General features: G+C 47.6%; 1 protein-coding gene across 1 annotated transcript in view; it reads right to left on the reverse strand.

The window, feature by feature from the left end:
* Positions 1-25081, reverse strand: part of WNT3A (Wnt family member 3A) — a 93306-nt gene that overhangs the window by 20695 nt on the left and 47530 nt on the right. The window contains exon 2 of the mRNA XM_077781356.1: positions 19499-19740. Within this exon, the coding sequence (XP_077637482.1) occupies positions 19499-19740 (242 nt within the window). The remainder of the gene's footprint in view (positions 1-19498; positions 19741-25081) is intronic.

The following is a 25081-nucleotide window of genomic DNA, read 5'->3' on the forward strand; positions in this document are numbered from 1 at the left end:
CACTTGTCAAGCTGCTGGAGGAGCCCAGCACCTTAAGGATTTCCTGCCAGTGCACATTGCTTTCATCCCTGCCTATCTCAGAGCAACAAAATCAAAGCTCCGCATCCTGCGCTCCCTTGGGATGGGAATTGCTGAAGATTCCTCTCCTGCTGTTAAATGTGAGCTCCCTTGGTGGCAACACTGCTGCTGCCCTGTGTAATGACTGGGGGATAGATGACATATGAAGTGCGAAAAAACTGGGGGGAAAAGAAAAATAAAGAACAACCGAGCAGCCTTCGGAAATGTCTATGCAAATCACTTACCGAATAAATCGAGTCAAGTAAAAATATGTATTTCCATCAGCAGAAAAACACGTGGCCTGATTCTCCTCTTGGCCTGGTGTAATTTGTATCTAATTCAGTGGAAGTGGCAGAAAAGTTAAGCCAGTGTAATTAGGGGTGCATCTTGGTATTAAGATACTCTTCCCAGAAGAACTTACTTTGTTTATGATACACTTTTGATTTTGCATTAATATCTGGACAGGCTGGCAGGCTCAGCCCGTGTTCCAGAAGCACTTAAAATCCCAGATCTCAGACTTGGACCTTGCTCCCTCCTGCCCAAAGGCAGGATCCACTCTGCCTGAACTACCCTGACAGATGTTTGTCTAACCTGTTCTCCAAAACCTCCCAGGTCGGAGCTCCCACCCCATCCCGGGGCGATCTCTGCTCACGCTTCGCTACCCTCACCGTTACTCTGCTCTTCCCAAACTCCTCCTGCCATCGGGGTGCACGTGGAGTGTGGAACTCAAAATGTCCCTCAGACATTTTTGGAGGTTCCGGGTCCAGGTCAGAAGCATTTGAGACCCTGGCAGGCAGCTGCAAACAGCTGTGATTTTGGGTTTGAACCATGGAATGATTTACCAACCTTGCAGGAAGAACAAGAAGTCACAAAAGTTTAGATATTAGAGTAGAAGTAGTCACAAAGTAGAGGGAAGAATTTTTTTGTATTGTACAGGGAGGTTTTAACACCTGTACAGTGGGGTTTCTGTTTTGTACATGGGGTCAGAGGGTTTAAGATGGATTTGGGATCTGGGCCTGCCCTGTCCTCCCTCTTTCTTCTTCCTTGCCTCCATGTTCTTGGTGATGTTGGCACTCACAGATTGGTTTAGAGTAGAAAAGCACCATTTAATATAGGTAATTGGTATTGGGGAAAATCTGTGAACATGTAACACGTAATGTCCCATATAAAAGATAGAAAAGCACCATTTAATACAGGTAATAGGCATTGGGTAAAACTGTAACCATGTAACACGTAATGTACCATATAAAAGATAGAAAATCACCATTTAATATAGGTAATAGGCATTGGGGAAAAACTATAAACACCTAACATGTAATGTACCATATAAAAGACAGCAGCAGCCCTGGGTGGGAGAGAAGAAGCAGTCGGAGTCAGAGAGGATGTCAGGGTGTGTGTGTGCCTCTGCCTGAGCTCTGAGCAAACCACAGCAGCCCGAGGAGAAAATCTTTTAGAAAACTTGCAATAAACTGCCTTGAGACCGAACAACGAGAGACTGCTGAGTTTTCTCTGGAAGCTCGGGTTGGAGGAGAGACTTCTTCTCCACCACACGAAACCCCTGAATCAGGCCGGGGTTCTGACAGTGGAGGAGAACTTGTCCAGTTCACCTGGGTGAGCCAGGGAGGGGTGGGATGAAGGGAAGGGGAGGACGGAGCTGTGGAGTTGTGTAACAGAGCTCAGGTCCCTGGGCTCTGTGAGTTATTCCTGCGTAAGCAAGGGAGCCCTCAATTTTTAATTCCACTGGGAACCTTGCCTTTCTCCTGGCCTTTTCTGAATATATTCCCTCTCCATGCTTGCTTCCATCTCTCATGCTAATTTCCCTTCCCTCTCAGCATCTCTCACATGTGCCCTCGGAGGGAGAGGCTGCTGTAACACACGCAGTCCCTGACTGAATCATCCCTGTGCCTCTGCGTGACTAACACCCCTGCTATTTGTCTAACTATTTCCATTGATGTACCTTTCATATGTAAAAAGTTAATTAAAGCCTTATTCATAAAAAAAATATCTGGGCCAATGTAATATTTTTTTTATAAATACCTCAAGGTAATATTTCAATTAGGGACTAAATACCAGAAAAAACTGTCAGATTCACCCCCCCCCCCCCCCCCCAATCTCTAATCAAAGCATCAGGTTTTGATATTATAAAGGAAAAGCCACCAAAACCACAACAATATTTAGAGGAATTCACTCTGCAGGTGCAGAGATCAGCCCTGAGAGGAGCTGAGAACATTCAGCTCTCGTGGAAGTCACTCTGAGCAGAAGCCAGTTCCATGCCCAGAGCTCCTGCCCAAGTGGATCTGAGCCCACACTGGGCTTGGAGAACCTGCTGAATCTTTCTGATCAGTTTGGTCCAGCAACCATTAATCATGCAAATGGCTCATGTCTTCTGTGCAGCTCCAGACTTGCCAGCAAAAGGTTTGCAGGACTGAAATTGGGATTTGTCCTGGCGCAACAAAGCTGCTGATGGTTCCAGGCTGGAAAATGCATCCCAAGAAGCAGATGCTTCTCCCTGGTCAGCTGGGAGGAGTGGAAATCCTGGAGTTTGTAAATCATGTTTCAAACAGTCTCGTTAGTGGGCAAGATCATTCAGGAGCTTGGTGGATGTATTGGTATTTTGTGGAATCCCAGAATGATGGAATGGTTTGGGCTGGAGAGGAACTGGAAGATCACCCAGGATCACCCCTGCCACGTGCAGGGACACCTTCCACTATTCCAGGTTGCTCCAAGCCCCATCCAACCTGGCCTTGGGCATTTCCAGGGATCCAGGGGCAGCCACAGCTTCTCTGGACACCGTGTGCTAGGTCCTCCCCACCCTCACACAGAAGAATTTTTCCCCCAATATCCCACTTAACCCTCTTCCCCTTCAGCTTAAAGCCATTGACATTTAACTTATGAATGTCCTACCTCCTGCAGGTGACCCTAGAACAGATGGCAAAGCCACCTACAGAATGTGAATTCTACTGAGGTCAGGAAATTCTTTACTCAGAGGGTGGTAAGGCCCTGGCACGAGTTCCCCAAGAGAATCTGGGGAGGCCCCATCCCTGGAAGGGTCCAAGGACAGGTTGGACAGGGCTTGGAGCAACCTGGGATAGTGGAAGATGTCCCTGCCCATGGCAGGGAGTTGCAATTGGATGATCTTTGAGGTCCCTTCCAACCCAAACCATTCCAGGAGCCTGATACTGGGAACTCTCGAAATCTGCTACACCAAGAACGAGGGCAATGAAAATGCCACGTGTCACATGGAAGGAGCAGTCCCCAAACTCTCCAGCAAAGTGGAATTCATGAGATTCACTCTGAAGAAGATCTCCAGGCCCATTTAATCCACGTCTTCATTTCAGGCATTTTCATGGGGTTATTGCAAAGGAGTTATTGAAGGCCCATTTGTGCCTTCAGAGAGAGATAGTGGGGAACCTGGGGCAGTTGCTGGGAAGGTGATTTCCCTCTCGGGGCACACGTAGGAGCTGTCAGAAATGCTAATATGGGAGCACAGGCCTCAACTGGAAATCTTAAAGAGGGGATTAGAACAGATGAGTCCTCATTTGGCTTTCCAGAACAACAGCAGAGATAAATCTGGCTGCTCCTTTGGAGGGTGTTAAAGGAGGATTTCCTGGGAGGTGGATCCCCTCAGTGGGGTATTATTGTCTGGGCTGTGGGGCGGGAAGGAATGGATTAAGCAATGGGATGTGGGGCCTTTGCCTGTGCTCACAATGGATCTGAGCTGGGGAGGGTGGAAAGCTCTCAGTGGGTGCAGGAAATCGGGGTTGGTTCCTGGCTTTTTCCTGGAGACCACACTGCTGCTCTGGAGCTGAGAATTACTCCTCAGATGTTCAGCCATGGCTCTGCTGGACCTCCTGGTGTGGAGGAGGCAGAAGTTGGGTCACCCACACACTGCCAATCCTGTCCTGCAGTAGAACAATACCAATGCTGGTAAGAAATGTTATATCCTGTCCATAAATCACTCCTGAGTCCCACCATCCTCTCCACTTTCTTGAAGGTGCACAATCTTTTGTGCTGTTTCTTGTTAGAGTGGGAATTTTGGGATGTTTTCCTTCCAATCTCCATGCTTGTTCTACTGTGAATAATAGTGCTTTGGGCATCACCACCAACCTTGGTGCTAATTTTGGGGCAGTGGTGGAAACTCACACAGAGTTCAGAAACTGAGAGCTCAGCTGAGCAAAACAGAGAGAGATTTTGGTGAGGAACTGCAGGGATTCTTTGAATTTCAGGGTCTGTGTTTGCTCTTATTTTAATGCTGAGTGCAACACACAGCACGTGATGCTCAGAGTCCTCTTAAATAAATAAATTTTTTAACCCAAGACATAAAATGCCCACTATCTGCAGATCCCCACAGTCTCACAGAGCTGCTTAGAGGTCAAGCACTGAGATGAAGAGCTACCAGATGGTGAGTTTTACATAAGGAAGAAAAATCTTTCACCCAAGCTGGTTAACCTCAGTTGGGTTAGATCAGTTTTTATGGCAGGGCAGTTCGTGCACATGCTCAGGTGAGGTTCAAGGCAGGTTTGGGTATTATCTTGGGTGAGGAGCTGAATTCCCCAGCAGCTCCTGGATCACTTGTGACTCCCCAATATTTTGTGGATGGTTTCTGGCCTGGCTGTGGCCTGTGAGCAGCAGGGCTGTGCCCAGTGGGTGTTGGAGCCCAGCACCAGCAGCCTGGGTCACTCTGGGATGTGGTTTTCCTGCTCAGGTCAGCTCCAGAGGAGCCACCACCACCCTCTGTGTGGGAATCCAGAGCTTCCCTCTGGCTGCCCTGGCAGGTCTGGGACCCTGGCAGGGGTCAGGAACCCCCTGGACAGAGCCCCCAGAGACACTGGCTGTGATCTCTGCCCATGGAAAAGAGTTTTCAATCTTACAGGATGAATTACAGGCTCTGAGTATTTTGATATAAGTAATAATTAAGTGTGGCACAGGTGCAAAAGTAAAATTTTAGGTTTCTAGATGAGGGGTCCAAAGGGGACAAGCTGGAGGAAATTGGGTGTGCCTTGTCCTTTTTCTCCTTCTTCATGCCCTCCATGTCTCACTGTGGTGTTGGCATTTTTCTGTTGCTTCAGGCTGGGGACACACTGTCCAACGTAGGTGACAGATATTGGCACGTTCTTGTAAATCCAGCCCAGGGAGTTTCTGGTATTTAATGTTTGTCACATCCCACTGAGAGCAGAGCCCCACACGCTGCCCTGCAGGACAGAGCTGGGCAGGGCAGCAGAACATGTGAGAGATCAACAGAATAAACAACCTGGAAACCAGCACAGACCAATGATGGCTTCTGCTTTGGCAGCGGGGCTGACAGACAGAGACTTTCTACAATCTCAGAATCATCAATACCTCAGATTCTGACACCTCTTTGGCAGTCCTGCTACATCACCAACCTGGACCTGCTGATGTGCATCACCTGTGGTGACAGCGGGACGAGGAGCCACCATCCCACACCGAGGTTCATCCCAAGCTGTTTGATCCCAGTGAGGACCCAGTTTAGCTCCTCTGCCATTTTAATCCAGGCTAACTTCCCCACTTGCCCAGTCTGAGCTAAGAGCACCCTCCTTATTCTGGAACCAAATAAAAGCCTAAAGCACCACGAGTCACAAACCTCACAAAAGAAGGTGCAGTCCCGCATTTTGAAACCAGCAGTGAGCTCCAAGCCTCTTAAATATCACAAGACCCATCCCTACCAAGAAAATGCCAATATACTTCCAATGTACAATTGAACAAGCCCAATATAATGTGGATTTAGCCAACAACATTAGTGGTCAACCCCATAAAATGGGTAAATAGAGAGAGTGAATTGTCCAGGGTGCTTGATGCAGTGACCTCACTGGGTTGCAGCACCAGTGATTACAGGCTCTTTTCCAGCTGGAATGCTGATCCATGTGGTTTTAAATTGCATCTACCCCACTCCCCAGACTTGGAATAACTAATATTTTGTAGCCAGCACCAGTGTAAGAAGCTCCTGCTGTACTGGTGGATGTTAGAGCAAAATATATGTGAAAAATCAAGTTAAATATGGAAATATGTTTGGAATCCTTAAAAAAACCCCAAAAATCAACCCATGAAAAAAACACCTTTTGCACTTCACTGTTTCTTTAAAAAAAAAAAATCACTGGATTTATGTCAGGTTGGTGTGAGGATTTCAGGGATGTCACAGTAGCTTTAACATGTACTGGAAACATCCCAGGTGAGGTTGGATGGGGATCTGAGCAATCTGACCCAGCCCAAGATATCTCTGCTCATGGCAGGGCTTGGACTAAGTGACTTTAAAAATCACTTCAGTTTTCCTCCTTTTTTCCCCAGCTTTTTATTTTTCACCCCAATCCTTCCTGACCCTTTTCCAGCTGGCCCTGCTGGCTCAGAAGCAGGAAGAGGGAAAAGCTGGGAAAAGAGAAAAGCAGGAAAAGGCAAGAGTGGGAAAAGGGAAGGGCAGGAAAGAGGAAAGATCAGGAAATTATTCCTGCTAAAAAACCACTGACATCACCTCGATTTTCCTCCTTTTTTTCCCATCCTATCCTATGGTTTTCCCAAACTATCCTATAAACCAACAAAAGTGTTAATGACTGATGGGGCAGGAATGTTCTGGAGGCCAGTGGTTGGCATTGCTTGAAGCGAGGAGATTTTAGGCTGAGTTTTTAACTTTAAATTTGCTGTATTGCAGTTGGAAATGGATGATTTTAAGGCCCCTTCCAACCCAAACCATTCTATGGTTCTATGACTTGATTCTTCTGACATATTGGTTATTGATTATTTGATTTATTTACTGAAGCCTTGGGAAAACACTGGAAACACAGAACTGAGAAGTGAGGTGGTGATCTTCTGCTGGCTGGGAAGTTCAGATGTTCTGTCCTCTTGAGAACCAGCACTAGCAGACAAAATCCATTGTCTTTCCCAATGGAAAAACAATGAGATAGAGAATTTGATGATAAAACATTTGTATCCTCTTCAATCTTTCCTGATCCACAGAGATCAATGTTATCAGGGTGTGTTTGGGCCAGGGTTATAATTAATAAAGCCATAAACTGAATTTTACAGAACTTAATATTTGCCTTCAGAGTCACCAGATCCTGTCTGAAGTGTTCAGGTGCAAATGATAGATCTTGAAGGAGAAGACCCCTTGCTCAGAAGAGCAAAATGCAAGGAAAATTCTTAATTTTAGGCACTGGACAAGGACTATAACTCGACTATAAATCTCACCAGAGTACCACACAACGTTTTCCATAAAAACTGGGCTCCACAGAGCCCCCATCCACCCCTCCAGGATTCATTCACATCTTCAAATCCATCTGAAGGAATCTGTATCTGAAATCCAATCAGAAAGCAGACTGGAGATCTTGCATAAAGAGACACAAATTTCACCACCAAACCCAACTGCACTGAAATAAATTTTCACCCTTTTATTTTTCTCTGAGAAAAATCTGTGTAATTTCCTAGGGGAGCATCTTCATGTCAGGACTCAGCAGTTGTAACCTGAGAATAAACCACAGATTTGGGTCTTACCTCCTACAGCTATTGTTTTATAGAGCTGCAAGGCTCTATAAATGAATTTTTAGGGGTATTTGGGTGGCCACTGCTCAATTTTAATTCAATACATAGGCAGAATGAAGGAGTTTGGAGTTCACAGCATGGCTAAGGTTAGTGACAAGGGTCAAAAAAACCTTAACATATTCTAGGAAATTCTGTTTTGCTTTATTTTTAAGAGTTGAAAATCTGACAGACCATGTATGAGTATGAATTTTGGGGCTGATTAAGTGTTTTATCTTGTTAATGTCAGATTTTTTTTTTTGTTGTTTGAGAGGATAAACTCATTCCGCCTCAAAAATGTAAGAAACACTTTTGTGTTTTATAAAATATGAAGCTCTGAGTCTATGATGGTTTAATGATTTTGTGTAACATCACTAAATAGATGTTGTACTAAAAATCATCATCAGTATATTTATTTTTTAATTAAAAATAAATAAAATGCCTAATTTTCAGTAATTCAAATTAAACTATCTTAAATGTGAAAAAAAAAAAAAAAAAAAAAAAGGCAAAAAAAATCCTTCAGGAAAAAACAAAGTTGTGAATTTTTTTTTCCTGGAAATTAAGGGGAACCTGCAAAACATCTTTAGTTTGGTGCATTTTCTGATGGCTCAGAAGAATAAATAAACACATTTTTGACAAGATACAATATCTCCTAGGCTGAATCTTGTGTGCTTAGCCTAAGGGGTCTCCAACTTTTTCATGGCTCGGGGTGAGCAGAAACATCTCCCGGTGCCCTCCCCACCCATTCACACTCCCACAACATCCCTGTGGCAACAGCTTCCCTGGGAAAGCAGCGTGATCAGGAAAGGATAAACCATAATTATTAGCTATCATTGAATGTGATTTAGCACCTGGAAATAAAGGGGAGGGAATTGTGCCAGGTGCTGAGTCAGCAAACTGCAGCCTCCCCGGGAAGCGTCGCTGCCCTGTCGCTCAAACTGCACAGAAACACTCGTGGAGGACAATAAAAGTTCCTAAAATGGGTTTCAAGGGCTGCAGGGCCCTGAGTGTGACCTCCTCTGGAATATCTGTGGTGGCTCCATGGGAAATGGAGAGGCAGAGGATGGAGGATCTGCTCTGCTGGATCCAGAACCCGAACCAGAACCTCTCTTCTGTGCCTTGCTCCCCACCACTGCTCCTGGCTGGGTCAGGAGTGTTTGTAAACCGATTTTCTTCCCTGGGAAGGGTGAGATGACTCAAATTGAAACAAAAAGTGGAAGACACTTTCTGTTTCTCCAGCCAGGACCTGTTCCCAGAGCTTGAGGACAGCTCTGCATTTCCCAGGATTTAGTGGCTTTCTGCATTTCTCTTTGTGTTTGTACAGAATCATACAAATAATTGGGTTGGAAAGGACCTCAAAACCCATCCAGTGCCAGCCCTGCTGTGGGCAGGGGCACCTTCCACTATCCCAGGTTGCTCCAAGCCTTGTCCAACCTGGCCTTGGGCACTTCAGGGATCCAGGGGCAGCCACAGCTTCCATGGAAAATCTGTGCCAGGGCCTCTCCACCCTCTGAGTAAAGAACCTCCTAACATCTATAGAATTCACATTCTATAGATGGTTTTGCCATCAGATTTTAGGATCACCTCCAGCCAAAGCTCCAGAGCTCCCCTGAGGCTCACCACACCACTTTCCACCTCCTTAAAAAGCCTGCCCAGACCAAAACCAACCCACAACATTTTTTCCTTCAAGCCCTTCCCTGGAGCAAATCCAGACTGTGCCATATCCACATCCCTCTTTTATGGGCCCACCTGGCAGTGGCCTCTCCAGGAGCACCTCTGTGACCCCTGGGAGCCCAGAGGTGAAGGTGGGCAGGAGACAGAGCACCACACACTGCAGGGCTTGGGGTCAGCTTCACACAGCCCTCAGCTGCCTCAGCTTCACCAGTCTGATGCAGTTTGCCAAAAATGCCACTTCTGTGCACCTCCTTTGCCTATCCCAGCACAGGAAAACTCTCCACTGCATCAGGTGGAGCTCTCTGATGTTTCTGCATCCCTCAGGATTTTGGAGCCTCCCAAAAGCTGCTTTCCTCCTACTCCTGCTTGTCCCCACTCAGCCTCGAGTCAGCTGTGCCCTCATCACTCCTAGGAGCACATCATCCACCTGCACAACAGATATCCAGAGGCACAGCAATCCTCTCGAGCCATTCCCCCTCCTGGTGATCGATCCCTGCCTCTCTCTCAACCCTGTGGATCTTCTCAGATGGGCAAATCTTTGAAGGAGATGCTCCCAGAAAGATCAGGCTGAGGAAACGAGGAGTGAGAGAGGATGAACCATCCAGGCACAGGTTTCCTGCTGCACCAGAGCTCAGCAGGGGATGTGTAAAGCAATATCCTGCTGGAAAACACTGTGGTGCTCTGCAGGAGACACTCCCATTCCCCTGCCATGCAAGCCCATCACAGGAAAAACCAGGCAGGGCATCTTTATCCACCCTGGTTTTCCTTTACCTGCTCGAGGATGGAGAGGAGGAAACTCTCTGCTGGTTAAACAGGAATCCAACTGATGCCCGAGGTTTAGCTTTTATATTTTCACGGTCTGAGATGCTTTAGTGTGTGGGTCTGAGCTCCATACCAGGGGATGCTGAGCTCTGTGCACAGAGCAGGGAGACAAAACAATTCCTGCTCCAGCTGGGCACCAAGGACAAATGATCCAAACCTCAGCCCAGGAGCACAAACAGTGTGGGCTGGAGAGAGAAAAACAAGCAGGGTGGGACTGCCTGGGCTGGAGCTGGAATGGGACAATGAACTCCAAGGTGCCAATGGAGCAGAACTGATCCCAGGGAGAGCCCCAGGAGCGCTCGTGCATTTTGGGACCATTTTGGGTCATTTGGGTGCAGCCCTGGCTGGGCTCTGGTGCTGCCCAAGGTGGATCCATGGAGGAGATCCTTTGAATGAATCCCTGCTTTATTCCTTAGCTCTGTCCAGTCTCTGTTCTAGGTCAGCCTTCCCAAGGCATCACAACCAGATGATCCCACAGCCCCTTCTGGCCTTCAAATCCCCTCCTCTATTCAGCACTGCCAGCTCCCAACACATCTCCCGGGGAAGAAAAGCCGCATTCAAGCCACATTCACGGGCTCGCATCCCTCTTTGTCGGGAGGGACACAGCAGACAGGTTTCTCACTCCTTTTGCCTCTTTGCGACGTAGAAGACACATTTATCTCCACCACCAGCCCAACCCACCCAGGGCACGGCGCTGCCCGAGTCTGGAGCCATCCCAAAGCAGCCCCCAGCTCATCCCCCTTCCCCCCAGCATCCGGGGGAAGGCTGTGGAAGCCTCCGCTGCGGCTGATCCCTGCTTGGCTCCCGTCCATGAGTGTGTGTGTGTGTCTGTGCCTCCCGTGGCGCGCCCAGGGCCCGCTTGGGGCCGGGATTCTCCCGGGACAAAGGGATGCTAATTCAGCTCCCTCTGCTGTTCCCTTTTGTCTAGGGCTAGCTCCCACGCTTGGACTTGGCACTCCCGGGATGCGGCAGAGGGAGCTCCTTGTTGCGACCAACCTGAGCCCGCTTTTTGGGAATGCGATGTAGCCAGCAGGGAAAAGGGAAGGAGGGGAGGGGAAGGGGTGGGGGAAGGAAATAAATCCATAATTCCGCGCAGCCCCCGCTGCCTGCCAGCCCGGCGCATTGTGAGCGCAGCCCGAGGCTGAAGTTTCCAGCGCCTCCCGCCACCGGTTTTGTAGCCACGGGCTTGTCTTGCTGCTTCTCCCTTCACTGATCCCCCCGTCGAATGTTTAAGTAGCCAGGAAAAAAAAAAAAAACAAAAACAAAACAAACAACTAACCCCATCCCCCCCTCCCAAAAAAAAAACAAAACAACAAAACACACACACACAAAAAAATAGAACACAAAAAAACCCTAAAAAACCCCCAAAACAAACAAAGAAATAAAAGAAATTCCCAAAAAACCAAACAAACAAACAAAAAAACCATAAAACGCCCCAGAAACCCCTAAAAACCCACAAAAAAAAAAAAAAAAAACAAAAAAAACCCCAAACCCCAAAACAAACAAGAAAAAAAAAAAAAAGAAAAAAGGAAAAAAAAGCCTCTGCATGTCAGCGTTGACAGATGAGTGGGAGGTGGAGGGAGCGCAGGGAGCAAACGGGACCGGCTCCCGGAATTGCTGCCATTTCCTTTTCCCCACCACTCCTCTCAGGGTTTGCAGCCTGTGCTGGGTTTTGGCTGTTTACAGCTGTTTACATGGGCTGTCTCCTCTCCAGATGCACGGGAGCCAGATCTTTATCCCGGCCTCACTGTGCAGGTGATGAGGTCAGAGCCTCTAAGGAACCCCAAAAACGCTCGAGCCTGTGGAAATGAGGGCACTGGGGATGGAGAGGCAGATGCAGCCAGGTGTGATGTTGGCCACAGTCTCCTGGGTGCCATCCCTGCCCAGGGCTTGTCCTTGGACACCTCGGAAGTCACCAGAGGATGAGTGACCCCTGTGATGGCCCTGCCTGGCTCCAGCAGCAAGAGAAGGAGCTCCTCACCACCTCACTGGAGTCCTGCTCCCAAAAGCTGAGGGAGAACACCTTGGCTCCTTGCCTCAGCATCTCTCTTCGCTGCCCTTGCAACCTGCAGCTCTCGCCAAGACTCAGGGGAAGCTGCAAATCCCCCAGGACTCTGTGGGCTGCAAACCAGGGATGCAGGCACAGCTCACCCAGACCTCCCCAAACTGCTTCTCCAGCAACTCCAACACGCTGCCTGTACTGAGTTAGCTTCCCAAAACCCAGGTCAGGAATGCTGCAGCCGGGAATTTGGGCTGGAATGGACTCAGCAGTGCAGCATCCCCTCACCCCATGCAGCAATCCCCACGCCAAGCTCCATTTACACGGACTCCAAACCCAACTGGAGCTCCCGTCTCCAGCCAGGATGTGCCAGCCTTTCCCCCAGCAGCGCTGGCAAACCTCTGGCCCGCAGGATTTATGCATCCTGCCGGCTGAGCGGAGCTTGCACAGCCCCATTTTCAAGCCTGATCCTTCCAGTTTCCTTCCCCATAGTTACAGGGCAGAGTTTGTAGATCTCCGTTGTTGATAGCGGGGCAGCTGCCCAAATTGCCATTAGCGGGGAGGTAGACGGGGTGTGGTTGGAAATCAGATCCTCTTGGGAAGAGTTTCATGAGAGAGCGGAGAGTACCTCCTACATGTAACAAACCTCCTGGATGGATCAGTATCTTGTGGCTTTCTGCTCATGCCTTACTTTATTGCAGAAGTGGAGAAGGCTGATCCAAAGCAGGGAAAAGGAGGGAGGGAAAAACATTTGGCTTGGAGACAACCGAGATGCCAGAATGCCATCAGGAAAATGTGATATCTGCTAAATGTATTAATTTTAAATCATTATGAGATGTTATTATGCCTTGAATAGCAAGGGATTGGCTGCATTCAGTGGTCCAGGAGATCCTTTCCATGTGCCATGTGGTTCCATTATTAAAATGGCCTCTCCAGCTGGGGCTGGATGTCAGGATTGCTTTCTAACAGGAGAAATGTGAGGGGTGGGAACTGTTTGCCCCCAAAATGGGCCTCTAAGAAGCACCCATGGAAGTCTGAGGCTGTAGCCCTAGGCTCCCTCTATAGTCAATGGAGAGAAATAAACATCTTGCTATGATTCATGTTATCCTGAGATAGGTGTCTGAGATAGGTCAGATGAATTGCTCCCCGGAGATGCCGACTGCTCTCCACTGACTACAAAGGGAGCCTGGGGTGACTCGCTCAGACTTTGACAGCTAACTCTGGGAGATGAGATCAGGCCCATCAGGGAGCCCGGGGAGCCATGCTGTTATGACACAGCAAGAAAAAAACATGGAGGAGACTTGTGACTCCAAGGGATTACAACTGAATTTAAAAGTCTGTTTCCATTCTTCCCTAATCTGGGGGAAAACTCACGTGGATCTCACCAGACAAGAGATGAGCTTCCTCATCCACAGTGATAACGAGTCAACCCTTGAACACAGCTTTGTTTGGGCTTTCTTGAGAGAAAGAACACATGGGACTTATCCCCAGAATGTCCAGAGTCCAAAATAAACCACACTTCACAAGCCGAGCCCAAAATCAGCCTGGCAGCAAAGGTGACGGTGCCCAGCATTCCACAAGAAACTGGATGCAATTTGAATCCCACCTCTCTCAGGAGCTAGACAGATGCCTGCTCTGCCCTTCATGTAGTCCCTGGGAGCAAGAGTCTTCTCATCCAGAGCCGGTCTCCCTGGATTCCCTCAGTGATTGATGGAGAGATGTAGAAACGTCAGGGTGTGAATAATTTAATCCGAACTGTCTGGAGTACATCAGATGAATCATGCCCTGGAGGACCCCAGCAACAACTGGAACTACCTCGACCTGTCTTGCTGTCTGACATGAAGGACCCAAAGCTTTGCTGACCCAATGCTGTTCTGCAGGCCCCAGTTTGTTTTAATTTTTTAAGAAGTTTAAGTAGCAAAGAAAATGGTCAGCGCTAGAAGAGAAAATAGAGGAGCTGGTTGTCAACACCAGAGTAGTAGAGATTTGTAAAGAGCAGGCTGTCTATCTCTTGGTGATATGTCAAGGCAAAATGTCCTTTGGGAAGAGATGTTGCAGTCAAATTCAGATTTTGGTTTCATTCCAGAAGTCTCGAGGGGAAATTCTCCAGTCTGGATCATGCAAGAAGCCTGCTTGGATAATGACAGTCACGTCAGGCCATGAACATGCACTGTGTTCTCTGCTGTGGGAAGGAATGAGGCACTGGAGATCCAGGGATTTCAGATCCCTGCTGGTAACATGCTGTTAGTGCTGCCCCTCTCCACTGCCAGGGCACCATCAAAGGGATTTATTTGGTGTTTTTTCCTGACGGACACTGCCATGTCTGTAGCAGAGTGTCATCTGTAGGAATGTGGTGAGGGAAGACAATAGGAAATTTTTAGGCTTTGTGGTCATTTTGGGTAAGATGACAGGGAGATCCCATCCCATTCCATCTTGATTTGAGATGGAAGTGATGGAAGGCAAGACATCCCCCCTAGATTAATAGCAAATGCAGTGGTCTGAAATATTTCAGCCTGGTGGGTGCCCAAACAGCAGCTGCACCAGAAAGGAGACTCAGGAAAAAAGGAGACTCAGGGCTGACCTCAGCGCTCCCCACAGCTCCTGAAATGTGGCTGTGCTCAGCTGGGGCTGGGCTCTTTCTCCAGGAGCTGACAGAACCAGAGCACACAGCCTCGAGCTGCACCAAGGGAAACTCAGGTTGGATATCAGAAAAAGTTTTTCACAGCAAGGTGATAAAGTTCTGGAGTGGCTGCCCGGGGAGGAGGTGGAGTCCCCATCCCTGGGTGTGTTTAACAGAGCCTGGATGTGGCACTGGGTGCCAGGGCTGAGCTGAGGTGTTGGGGCTGGGTTGGACTCGATGATCTTGAAGGTCTCTTCCAGTCTGGTCATTCTTTGAATTCTGTGAAAGGACAGGGCTTTGCTGGACACAGACAGGATTAACCCCGAGGGACACGAGCAATGGGTCACTCCACCACTGCTGTGACTCTCGACATTTGCCTCGGAGCAGGGTCGGCGGCCAACCATCATTTCCGGAATGAATTTACGCCCCCAGGCCTTGGTCACCCATTGGGCTCTCATTTGTCCGGCACATCCGATGGGTGCAGAACCACAGGACGCCCCTGCCCCGGCTCGTTCCCACCCCCTCGTGTGCCCAACACACACAGAAAGGGCCGGAGCGGCTTCCCAAGGCTGCACACGAGTGTTCAAGTCTAATAAACAAGCCCTGCCGGCCGGGGCTGAAAGAATCCGAGCCCTCTCCAACAAAGCATTTAATCCAGTTTGGCGTAACCTTTGACATTATTAGGGATCGCAGTGACCCTAATCCAATCAGATTGATTAACTAAAGCGGAGACCCCATAAGCAGACCCCCCTCTGGCCTCTGCTATTTAGTCCTGACCAAACAGTGGGAGAGACGTGCCGTATTTACACCACAATGGGTCGGCGCTGAGAACCTGTTTCATTACAGAGAGACTTAAACTCCCATTACTCCATCAATGTATCATTCTTCAATAGTTCATTAAAAGCTGCTCCTCCACAATAACTATTAACCATTTCTCAGCCCAGCTGGCAGGTTTAAAGCCCTGGCCAGTCTTTAGCAGAAGGAGGTGGGAGTGAGTGAAAGAAATAGATAGACAAGGGCTCCCTTTTTAAATTTAAACGAACAGCGGGCTTAAATAGTTGGAGGTAATTTACTTTTATTGAATGGGGGGGAGGAGAGAGAGGAAACTTTTATTTTGACTTAATTATGTGCTGAGGTCCTTTAAAGAGACAGGGCTGTGATAAGCTTTAATTGTATTGCTTCTCTTGAGATTGGTTCATATTTCTGCCCAGAGGAGTTTCAAAGAGAGCTCACGCGGCAGCGAGAGACTCTAAACTCACAGCTTAAGCATGAACAGCCTCTTCAGCCCACAAAAGATAAAATGAAGGCAAAAGGCACAACTCCCAATGCATGGCACTTCAGCTGGAGACGGAAAATGCCTGTCAGGTTGTTCACTTTCTGCTGTCAGTGATGAGGTATCCTCCTACACCCTCCAAAGTTTTGTCCTGCGCCTTTTTAGAGGCAACTCAAAAATCTTCCCTTCTCCTTGGTGAACTGAAAAATGCAACAACTGCATTAAAAACTGCCAGGCCTCTCAGGCAAGTGGCTGAGCGTGAGCTGTGGCTCAGTGGTCACTTCAGCTCATGTGGCCATTGACATGTTTTTCTCCACTTCATAAAACACAGGTGGAGAAATAAATAACAGTGTTTTTCCTTTTGATATTACTGTTGCAAAAATTCAAGTGGGAGGATGCTGCTATAGGATATGGGAAAGCACAGTGTGAGCTACTGCTCTTTGCAAGGTAAAGAAGAAGGGTTTATTTTCTGACTGCAACTTTTATACTTTTCCAAAGGTGACAGTGGATTGGAGAGTGAATGTGCCACCTCTCCAAAGACATTGGACAAATTATTAGTACATTAAGTTTCTCTACCCCTATGAAGGAATGCAAAACAATATGTTGTTTATAGAAAATTGTGTGGGAAGGTTTTCTAACAGAATGTAATCCAGAAGGCTTTAAAAAAAATCTTAAAAATCAAAACAACAGGAGGATCTTTCTACTGTCTGACAGTTGAGATTTGAGCTTCTGGGAGACTAGAAATGAATTGTAGTGTCTTTATATTAGAAATGAGAAGCAGATTAAGTTCAGGTAGAGAGAAAGAGATCAGACCCAATTCTTTCCCCATACAGAAATCATGATTTTTGCATTCCAAGTAGTCCAAACTGACCAAAACTGCCATTTCCTGGGGATCTGCAAGGAAGACCCAACAGTGGCACCTGTCTGAATGCTCCTCCATGAAGCTGCACACCTGAACATACACTCCCAAGACAACAGAGGAGGGAAAAACCCTCTTCCACAGCCCTGACCCTAAAGCTCGTCTCGTTATACCCCTGCCATGGGCAGGGACACATTCCCAAGCAGGGACACCTTCCACTTTCCCAGGCTGCTCCAAGCCCAACCAACCTGGCCTTGGACACTCCCAGCAATAGGAAATCCACTCCTCCCTGGATAAATGAATAGGAAAGTAGTCAAATAGGGTGGGATGGGGGAATTCCGCTCTTCCTCTGCCCTGGGTAACATACAAAGAGCAAGAGGGATTTAGGGTCAAGTGTTGCCCTCAACAGTAGCAGGTCAGGATCCCCTGGACATCACCATTCCCTGGCAGCCGAGCTCATCAATGCCATTCCTGTTTAATTTGTGATTCACTCCGAAATCCCAGAATTGTCAGGGCTGGAAGGGAGCTCTGGAGATTAGGCATGGCTAAAAAAAATTACCCATAGTCTCAGCTAAAATATGTGGGATCTTCTTCCATGAAAAGGCTGATGGGGAAAGAGAGTTTGGTTTAAGATGAGATATCAGAACACGGCTCGGAACGGGACCAGGGTCTGGTGACAGTTTGGCACTGCTGAATCACAGCTCAAGCCTAGTCCTGAATGAGCAATGAGCTACCACAGCAGCAAGGGCAGCCCAGACACTGAGGCAGTCTCAGCGACATTTGGGCCTGGGAAGGATTTCCCGAAGGCATTAAAATCGATCCTTTTCAGTGAAAGGAGTGCAGGCAGTCTGTGAGGCAAAGGGGAGATGCTTTTTGGAGCTGCTGAGGGAGGATGGGGTCCCCACCGACTCCCACGAGAGCAGCACTCAGATCCTGGGTGACTTAAAATCCAAGCTGCAAAACAGATTTTTGCTGCCTTGCTTTGTCTCTCTCCTTTTCCCCTTCTCTCTTTCTGGGTAGGAGCTCAAGTATGTTCCTACCCTGGGGGATCTGCCGCACAAGAATGCGACTGAGCTGTTTTTTTTTCTCCCCCCCTCGTGCTGTAGGTGAAGCAAAACTGAAGGGTGGTTTGATTCTCCCTCAAGGAACAACATTCTTCAGTTATGAAATCGTCCCAGTCTCCTCTCCCTGCCCGAGCCTGGCTACCCAGAGCCTCCAGTGTGGGGCAGGGACAGAGCCTTCGTGCCGGCACCGCTGGGAGATCAGGGAATCTGCAGATTGTGGGATTGGGGCTCCCCTGGGCAACAGGGAGGTGAGCAGCAGTTTATCCACGAGGATAATTGCTACAGGAGACGTGAGCTGTCTAATCCCACACTGCTCCCATTGCCTGCCCCAAGAGGTCATGGACTCCCCATCCCTGGAAGTCCTCAAGGCCCGGTTGGATGGGGCTTGGAGCAACAGGGTCTGGGGAAAGGAAATGCCCAAATCTGTTCTGAGAAATGCAGCAGGGGAAAAAAAAAAATCAAAAATCCAGATGGGAAGTACTGCAGAACACTCCCCAAGGTGGGTATAGATCAATTACATACACCAGATTCCCTGAAAATATTCCAGATGTTCCCTCCTCTTTTATATGAGGGAGGGAGGGAAGGAAGGAAAGAAAGAGGAAGGGAAGGGAAGGGAAGGGAAGGGAAGGGAAGGGAAGGGAAGGGAAGGGAAGGGAAGGGAAGGGAAGGGAAGGGAAGGGAAGGGAAGGGAAGGGAAGGGAAGGGAAGGGAAGGGAAGGGAAGGGAAGGGAAGGGAAGGGAAGGGAAGGGAAGGGAAGGGAAGGGAAGGGAAGGGAAGGGAAGGGAAGGGAAGGGAAGGGAAGGGAAGGGAAGGGAAGGGAAGGGAAGGGAAGGGAAAAAGGAAGGAGGGACACCTTTGTTCTAAAGGGAACGGCAAAACTTATCCCAGATTCAGTGAGTCCAGCAGGACCAGGCTGAATTTACAAAGACACCCAGCAAGGGCAAAGAAGGATAAAGAAGTTCTCACAGGGTCCTACCAACTTATAAGGGAAAAGACCAGATACTTAAGCTGAGCTTAGGGCTTAAATCTCACAAGATTCAACAACCTACGGCAAAAAATTTAAGAATTCCCACTTCTATCAAGGAGTGCAGAAACAGTTGCCTGAATTTGCACCTTGTTGTAATTTACTGTGTTCACAACCAAGGAAAGCAGAAGCAGAAAGCAGAAGATGGTGATTTCCCCAGGCCTTTGACCTTCACTGTTTTTCATGAAAGTATAAAGACTGCAGCTGTCTGATAAGTCCAGTCCTAGGATACATCCCCAACAGCCCATGATTTCCCCTCTGCCATCATCTAAAGAGCTGAAATCACAGCACGGGGTCAGAAAGGGAGCCAGGTCCAGCTTGAGCACTGCAAGCACAATAACCCTCTGTGTTCACTCCCAGGGGTGCAGATCATGGGAGAACTCATGCTGGAAGGGACTCCAACCTCCTGCTCCCAGCTGGAACTGAGATAACCCCACTCCCCTATCCAGCTCAAGTCCTGTCTCTTGCAGGACATTTTACAGGACATTTCTTTCAGAAGGGAATGTGTTCACAGGAGGTTTCTCAAGATCTCTGCTGCCACTCCACCACAGACCTGCCCAAACCCGTAGCTCCTCACTCACCTTTATCCAGCACGGGCCCAAAGATGGCTAAGCTGTCGTTGACAGTGGTGCAGTTCCACCTTCTCCCTCGAAACTGGTGCTGGCATTCCTGGATCCCAATCTTTACACCTTCTGCCACGCTGGGCATGATCTCCACGTAGTTCCGACAGAAGCGCAGCTGCTTGGGCACCAGGCCCGGGATGCTCCCGCAGAGGATGGGCTGAGTCCCCAGGGAGGAGTACTGGTGACCAATTGCCAAGGACCTGGGCAAAAAAAACAGGGAAAAAGAGAAGCTGTCAGGCTGGATTTCTCCTTTGTACTTGGTTCAGAAGAATGGGGACAGAAAATCAACATCTTCAGGTCCTCTGCATTCCTCCTCATGAGAAAACACCATTTTCATTGTTATCCTTCCCCAAAATATCTCCTGCAATTCCCCACAGCAAGGCAAAAAACCCTGCTTTTAATATCTCCCTTCCCTTTTATTTATCTTCCAACAGCCTCATTGTGCTGTGAAATATTTCCTTTCCCTTTCCCTTTCCCTTTCCCTTTCCCTTTCCCTTTCCCTTTCCCTTTCCCTTTCCCTTTCCCTCTCCCTCTTTTCTTTCCTTTCTTCCTCCCTCCCACTCACCCACCCAAAGATACTCAGCTCCTACAGATAATTTCCTTTGCAACCAAATACTATTTCTTTGAGGCACAGGCACACCTCTACAAGATATTTTATAGGAAATTTTGGCAGCTGAGTCAAAAGCACATTCAGAGCTTCCCAAAGGAGTAACTCCAGCAGTGAAACCATCGAGCTCTGACTCTTTGGAGAGGCAGCACCAAGAATTTGGGAAGGGGAGCAGCATCATTCTGTGGGGCTTTGGTTAAAGTGAGGGGAGTGAAATTAAAGCCAAACCAAACCAACAACCAAAAACCAATCTCAATTAAACTTGAGTGCAAACTCTGTGCTCAGCCCAGTGAAGTCTTGAGAGGAGTGTCCATGAACCCTTATGGTGGTGAAGCCTTGGAGACAAACAAGTCAGCTCTGCAGGGAGATCAGCAGATATGCAGCTAATTAGATAGATTTTTAAAGTGTTTTTTACTGGTGCTTCTAATAATAACCTTGATTACTAAAACTGAAGGGATTTTTAGAGTATAATTTCCTTTTCTTCTAATTAAATCTCTTGATTGTCTTTTCTGCCCTGAATTAATGACAAAGAGGAACCTGCCTGGGCAGTGTGTATTTCTGTTTACATTCGTTTTTTGCTGTGTGGTTTTCATTTGGGAACAGCCTGGTGTGTTTGAATTATCAACAGGGTTGTCAGGGAATAAAGCCTTTACTCTCTTTTGCTCTGACTTAAAAAATAACACAAGAATTCCATCGTTGCCAAAGTCCAGAAGAAAATTAGCTTGACTTTAGCACCTCTCTAGGCTAGGATAAAAATTATTTTAAAATTATTTTGTTTTAAAGAGAAGGGTCATTGCAGCCAATTAACTCCTTTCCTGGAGAGGATCTGGTCAAGAGGGGACAGAAGTGAGAAGAGGGGGACATTCACATGGTCAGAAACCACATGTCAAGGCCTTTTCTAACTCAGACTAAGCCTTACAAATCCATCCTTTCCAGGCAAATAAGGATTTCTGCATCCCAAATGGCTCCAGCCGGGAGTTTAGAACCAGGACAATCAGCTCAGCCAAGAACGTGCCCTCCAGTAAAGGAACTTTAGATGGACAAGGTGGAAGGTGTGTGGAAAAGCAAAAGATTTCCAGCTGATTTCCTGAACTTAGGTGCCTCTTTCCACCTCTGCTGGACTTCTGGGAGATGATTAATCTCAACATTAGAGGACAATTCATCCCACCCCAGGGAGGGAAGCTGAGACAAACGGCACAAACTGCTCTCCAGAAGTGCCCCGTTTTTCCAAAAAAGGGGGAAGGCAGCTCACCCTGACCCAAAACTGTGCCACTGTCACCCCCATCCAATGCTTGCTGGGGTGTCTCCAGCTGATCTGCTCACCCCAGGCTGCTTTTGCAATCAGAGGGAAGCAGACATCTCCACGCCACGCTTCCCCTGCCCAGTTCAGGTGTGTGCTTTGGGCTGGGGTGAATCATGGCCTTGCCCCCCTGGCTGTGCTGGCGAGACTCAAACCCCCCTGGGGGCCTGGGGCACGTCTGCACCCTGGAAGTCTCCGGGTGAATCATGCCATGATCCCGGACAACCAGGATCGGGAAGTTCCTTGAAACTGTCCCACCCAGGAAAGTTCAGCCCTGTGTTGAAGGCCACACAGAGACCTCAGCTGGAGGAAGGAGACAAGTTCCTGCAGGAACCCACAGGAGGAAACTGAGGAAAGGACCCATTAAACTCATTTTCCTTATCTCAATGGCCAGATATTTTTGAGCTTCGGATTAATTCAGGGTGCACAGCTGGCAGAAAGCCATCTGGAGCCCATGCCAAGTGTACATTTTTTTTTCATTGTTAAATATTATACAAAGCACTGGACCAAAATTTCTGGACTAAAGACACCTTCTGAAACACTGCTTCAGGCTTCAGAGGACTTGCTAAGTGTTGCCTCTGTCACCTTGTTGAGTTTTAGGGTGCCACAGACCCAAATTTTAATCCATTGAATTAAAGTCTGGGATTTAGGAGGTATTCCCAGCTTTAGGACTGGGAGGTGAGTGGTCCTATCTCTGTAAACCACCTGGAGAGTTGCCTTCATTGAAATCTCCAGGGAAAAACATTTGTTTCATTGTTCCTACTTATCCTCCAGCCACTGACTACAAAGAGTCCAAAATGTGGATGTTTTCTGGTGTCTGAAGTTAACTTTGGTGGGAACATCTGAAGTTTGTTTCTGCATCAACTGCAATCACCAACATCCTTCCCAAAGCTTTCCAAAGTCCCTTACCCAGTTCCCAATGAAGATAAAGCATCCACTGAGTTACCATCAACCTGTTGCAGGCTCCATTCACAATGCTGTGAAGCCAGGAGGACTTATAGGAGAAGCTGTATCAGTAGGACCCTGATGAAGTTTAGGATTCCAACCTCATAAACTTTAATCATATGAACAGCCAAACTCAAGCCTGTCTCTGGTTTGGAGTTGGTTTTTTTTTGGTGGTTACTACAGTGGTAGAATGAAAACACCAGTCATAGGAAAATGAGTTTATAGGCTGGTGCCCTCAACTATTAGCTTCCGTTGCTGGGAAGATTATCTGAGATTTAAAAAAAAACCCCAAAAACATATAGAAATACCTGTAATTGCTTTTTCACACTGCTCCCTGCTCAGTAGAGCAGGGAAACAGTCACACCTCACTTTGATCTGCGTTACAGTCTGGAAAGTTTAATCTGCAAAAGACAATCTCCAGCGAGAGCCTTGTTCTCAAGGTGTCATCAGGCCCCGAGACGGTGCAACGCAAATTTGGCATTTCATGGGGCAGTGTGGAGGTGCAGGGTGGAATCAAAACCTCAGCTGAAGGTGCAGGGTGGAATCTCAAAACATCTCCCCATGAGCAGTGGCTCTGCTGTTGAGCAGAGCTGAGCACAGTCCTTCTCCTCTTCTCCTCCTGGCTCACTCACAGCTCCTGGAGTGTGATAACATCTCCCCAAGCACCCTCTTTTGGTTTCTACTTTGCTTCCAGATGTAAACACTTTCTCCCCCTCTAAAGTCAATTTGTCTTTAGGAGAACCCAGTTCTTTCAGCTCTCTGTCATTATTATTGATCATCAGGTGGGAACCTTATGAACCTCCCAACCTTCTCCTCCACCCAGAAAAACCCAACAACAGCCCAACAACCAAACCTTTAGAAAAGATTGGGAAAGTCTATAAAGATCAGAATCTCACTTCAGTGTTACTCAACTCTCTCGTAGCTCCCATCATTCATTTTTTTCTCACTGTTTCCAATGATCAAACCTGGCATTTGCATTTTTCCACTCTCCTGAGTTCTCCTCCTAAGCAATCTCCTTCATGTGGGTAATTTTGAAAATGTGGTGTCGAGAAATGGGCCGAGTGTCATCTGCTGTGGTCTAACCAGGCATCACCTTCGAATTCCCTAAGCACCACCACTTCCTGGATGCACTGACCCCAACCTCCCCTTTTCCAGTGGAGAATTCCTGAAGCTCTCAATTTTACAAACACACTCATGCCCACAGAACAGCCACTGCTCAAGTCTGAACCAAGGCAAAGGGTCAAAGAGTTGTTCCTTTCAAACCAATCAGACTTTTCTTCCCATTAGCACAGGAGGAGCCAGGAAAACACTGCTCTGTATGTCCACAGCCAAAGTTCTTAGCTTATCTTTAAGCCTTGCATGCCCTGAAGTGTTTAATTCAACCTCCAGTGAGCATTTTTCTTTGCCAACACACCTAGAGAGCTCTTCATTTCCCTTATCTCAATCTATCTGCTCCTTCAGCAGAGCCGTTGTAAATAAGTACCTGGCCACCTTCTTAATAAATTACATGTACCCTCCCTCTTGGAATGGACACCCCAGCCAGGTTAGGAGGGAGAAATATGCAGGAAATACCTGCTCAGAGTTTTTTTTCAGAAAAAGAGAAAGTTTCAGCTCTGGATGACCTCACTGTACAGCACCACTCTGCTGATTTTTCAAGGTCACCACCTTCTTAGCATGTCAAAAGTCCTTGACACAGGAGCAGCGTGTGGAGACTCCTACACCTGCTTGCTTCTTCCTGAATTCTGTCATTCCTGAGCTTTGTTTTGCTATTTGTCTTGGAGAGAACTTTTGAGCGCTTCCTCCAGGGACATCCTTCCGGGGTCCCCAGCACAGGGAAAATAACTTCATTTATTAATGCTGAACAACAAGGGTGAAACTTGCCAAATTACCCCGGATAAGACCCTAAGGACATTTAAATCCCACCAAATATTACAAACTGAGCACCAGGAGTGACTTTGCTCCTTTTGTCCAGCTAGTCCTGGTGAAGAAGTTAAATCAAAGGATGTCCATCTGTGCATAATAGAGGGGATTTATGTTCTCTTGTAGATGCCTTAAGTGCTTCTCCCTTTGCAGGGAACCCCATAACAAGATGCCACACCTCCTCCAAATCCTTTCTTAAAATCCATCCAGCTTTCCAGAGGTTCAGCTCACCCCCTATCATTTTCTAACTCATTTTGGCTGCCTCTCTGTGGTGCCACATCCCTTAGAAGTATCTCAGCCACGTGATAAAAGAGGGGACAAATTGTGTAAAGTGGTTCCTCTAAAAAGATGCATTTTCACAACACATCAGTGGTATTATGATCCTAAAATACTGAAATTGAGAAGATGGCTGGAGAAGCATCCATAGGATGTGAAAAGCTCTAAGGAAAACCCCTCAAGGGCTGTCTCCCATCTCCTGGCACCAGAGGGGCTGACAGGGAAGTGGTGATGAGTGGGCAGCCCCCACTCCATCCTGCAACATTCCAAACAGACCCTCTCTCATCCCTCACCATAATCCTTCAAGTTGACCAGTATGAAATCCATGTATCTGAGGCTGCCTAAAACCACTTTTTTTTTTTGTTTGTTTTTGTTTGTTTGTTTTGGTTTGGTTTTTTTGTTGTTGTTGTTGTTGTTTTGTTTTGTTTTTTGGTTTTTTGAGAAATGATCAGCTGGGAGGCTGTGAAGGTTCCAAAAATGGGGGCTGCCATGA

The sequence above is a fragment of the Lonchura striata genome, chromosome 1, assembly GCF_046129695.1.
Source record: "Lonchura striata isolate bLonStr1 chromosome 1, bLonStr1.mat, whole genome shotgun sequence".
Taxonomy (NCBI): domain Eukaryota; kingdom Metazoa; phylum Chordata; class Aves; order Passeriformes; family Estrildidae; genus Lonchura; species Lonchura striata.